The sequence below is a fragment of the Gavialis gangeticus genome, unplaced genomic scaffold (genome assembly GCF_001723915.1).
Source record: "Gavialis gangeticus isolate Ggan-Ray unplaced genomic scaffold, GavGan_comp1, whole genome shotgun sequence".
NCBI lineage: Eukaryota > Metazoa > Chordata > Crocodylia > Gavialidae > Gavialis > Gavialis gangeticus.
In genome coordinates this window covers 8,731,143-8,733,940 of record NW_017729017.1, presented here as the reverse complement: position 1 = coordinate 8,733,940, position 2,798 = coordinate 8,731,143, and the positions used below count along the sequence as shown (strand labels likewise).

The window sequence follows — 2,798 nt, the reverse complement described above, 5'->3', positions numbered from 1 at the left end:
CAGATATATTTGTTAATAAACAAGGACAACACAATACTGATGTTACACAAGAGGCACTGATCCTGGCTTTATTCACTTAAAGATACATCCAACATTTGTTATAGTTCACTCTTCAAATTCAAAATGCTTTTAAGAAACCAGCTATAGAACCTTGACTTTTAACCTTACTGTGTTGTCAAGTAGTTTTCAAATTGCAAATAAAAATGATCTGCCAGCAACATTGGATTGTATATTAGTATATATACAAATAAAAGGTTAAAACGCAGACCAGAAATCCTTCAATTTCAGACATTTGATGAATCATTAAATTTAGAATGACTGTATTTACTCAGATAAACAGATACTATGGTTACATGCAGGAAAACACCAGTACGTCCCATCATAACTACTAACCCTCTGCCAAATTATTTCCTATACTGGCATTACACCTTGATTTTAGGGAGTCAATAAGATGGAATCCATGCCCCAATGTAGTACTAGAAAGTGTGCTCCCCTATTCCCAGCTGGTACTTAACAGTTCTGACTAAATTACAGCAACAGAAGAATCAAAAAGGTGACAGCATTATTACACGTCCCAGATATTAAAATGTAAATATGCAGATTGGCGTGAAGGACTCATGCAGATGCAACTCTTCTTGCTGGAACTCTCTCCTCTGAAGGAGGTCTGTTAGCAGTGGAAAGTAGTGCATGTTTTACAGTGTGCAGCGTCAGTACATCAACCAAAACTGCCTGTGACTATCTTCCTTTAACTTGACACTAATTTTGCACTTCCATATACAAAGGATCCATTATGCAATAAATGTTACCTGTAAACAGCATTACTTGTAGCCCTTCTCATTTTTTTTTTACTGCATCAAATTCAACTTCTTTCTGAAGTGGTGCAAAGCACAAGAATAAATAAGATGCATGTCTTTCTCCAAGTGTCAGTAATTTAGTACAATGATAGCGTGCAAAGTTAACAATACAATGTAGCTCCGTCTACTCGTAATGTTGAGATATAGTACATACAAAGCACCCAGGACTCATCTTTCGAACTACCTCAAAAGCATGCCCTCCCTTAATAAACTGCACCAAAGTGTCCGGATGCATTTAGCCCACTCCCATTTCTCATAGCAGTCAAGCAGGTTACGAATTCTTATATTCATTAAAGAACAAATTATCTTGACACTACATGATACTAACCAGTATTCCTTTTGTAAAAGTGGCTCTTCTGTTCAAGCTATAAGCTTCCTAAAAAGAGGTCTGCTACAGAAAAAGAAAACATACTTCAAAAGTGTACCTTAGGTCTTATTCTGCTCTCGCAGAAATAATTCAGTTTTAGAGTCTGCATGTAATCATAGTGAAACTGTTTGCAGCAATTATCAGATACAATTTATGGAGAAAAAAGGAAAAATACAAATGAAAGACTCTCTCTGTTATAATATCTTTAATTTATCTTGCGCTTTTACAGAACTCTGAATAGATTAAAAAGCACCTCCTTTCCATCACGCTTCTCTGACAGTTGGTAAAATATATTCAATGAGCAAATGTGAACAGCTTGAGGATCTGCATCTTGCAAGGATTTCATAGACCAACCAATCAAAAGCCAAATTTCTTGGTAGCTTTTACAATCTTTTTTTTAATAAAAGGTAAATCCACTCCGATTGCAAACCTGTCCAGTCATCTCTCCCCAGAACACTTTGCAAAATCCAGTGTAGATTAGCAAACTAGTTAGCTTTGGCACGGAGCTGTGCTCTCTTGCCTGTGACAGCCTGGAAACCAGTTTTGATGCTGGCGACAGAGCAGCGAGAGTGGCAGGTCTCACACTGCAAGAAATATAATCTGGTGTCCTTCTGTAGGATTGTGTCTGGTGACCGGCACGTATGACAGGTGACATACTCCTCTGCAGAAAAGGAATTAAAAAGGGTCTGCATTACCACCATTGGAAGGGTTATTGGAACTTAATGTCTTTCAAAAAAAAATGATGACGACTCTGAACTATTTCACTTCAAAAGACAAGACAAAGCTAATTATTGTGTTATAAATCCCTCGGATAACAAGGAGTAGCTTTCCCGTTTTGAACACTGATACCAATGCTAAAGAGAATTCTAACTAATTCCTTTACTGACTGCAGATGTCTTCCCCGATGAGGCAGCAATTCCACATGTCAACATCACTCAGAGTACCAACATGGCTTTTCTAAACACCAGAGCTGTACTGCACAGAATGACAACTAGAGAGCTGCAGCAGCAGACCTCAAAGCTTCTTTTTTGACACATACCGTATTAGTAAATAGATTACCATGTAACGTGTTAGTCAGAGCTCACTGTTACAGTGTCCTCCATATGCCCTTTGCCAAGACAGAAGAATGAGCCTGTCAAAGACTGGCAGAAAACAATGGCAGAGTTCTTTCACCAGTTTTACTGACATCTGTCCTGCTGTCCTGGCACAGAGCACAAGAAGCCAATGTCTCCCTCCTCTCAGTTTGACCATTTCTATCAGAATCAAGGAAACTAATTACTCCATTACAAAGCTGAGTATGAGCCAACAAATGTGTTTGTTACAACAAAAGCCAATAGCATAATGGGCTGTATTAACAGGAGTGAATTCCTTCAACTGCAAGTCAAGGGAAGAAATTCTTCTGCTCTGTTCAGCACTGAGGCTTCACCTGCAGTGCCATGTCCACATTTGGGCTCCACACTTCAAGAAGGGTTTGGACAGTTTAGAAAAGGTCCAGAACAGCACAACAAAAATGATTAGGAGCCTGGGAAGCAAGAGCATAGAAAATTAGGGTTGGAAGGGACCTCAGGTGGTCATCT

At 38.8% G+C, this 2,798-nt stretch overlaps 1 protein-coding gene across 1 annotated transcript in view; it reads right to left on the bottom strand.

Annotated features, from left to right (window-relative positions):
• Nucleotides 1-37: 37 nt before the first annotated feature.
• Nucleotides 38-2,798, bottom strand: part of EIF2S2 (eukaryotic translation initiation factor 2 subunit beta) — a 36,433-nt gene continuing 33,672 nt past the window's right edge. Inside the window, exon 9 of the mRNA XM_019513098.1 lies at nt 38-1,882. Within this exon, the coding sequence (XP_019368643.1) occupies nt 1,707-1,882 (176 nt within the window). The 3' untranslated portion in view covers nt 38-1,706. The remainder of the gene's footprint in view (nt 1,883-2,798) is intronic.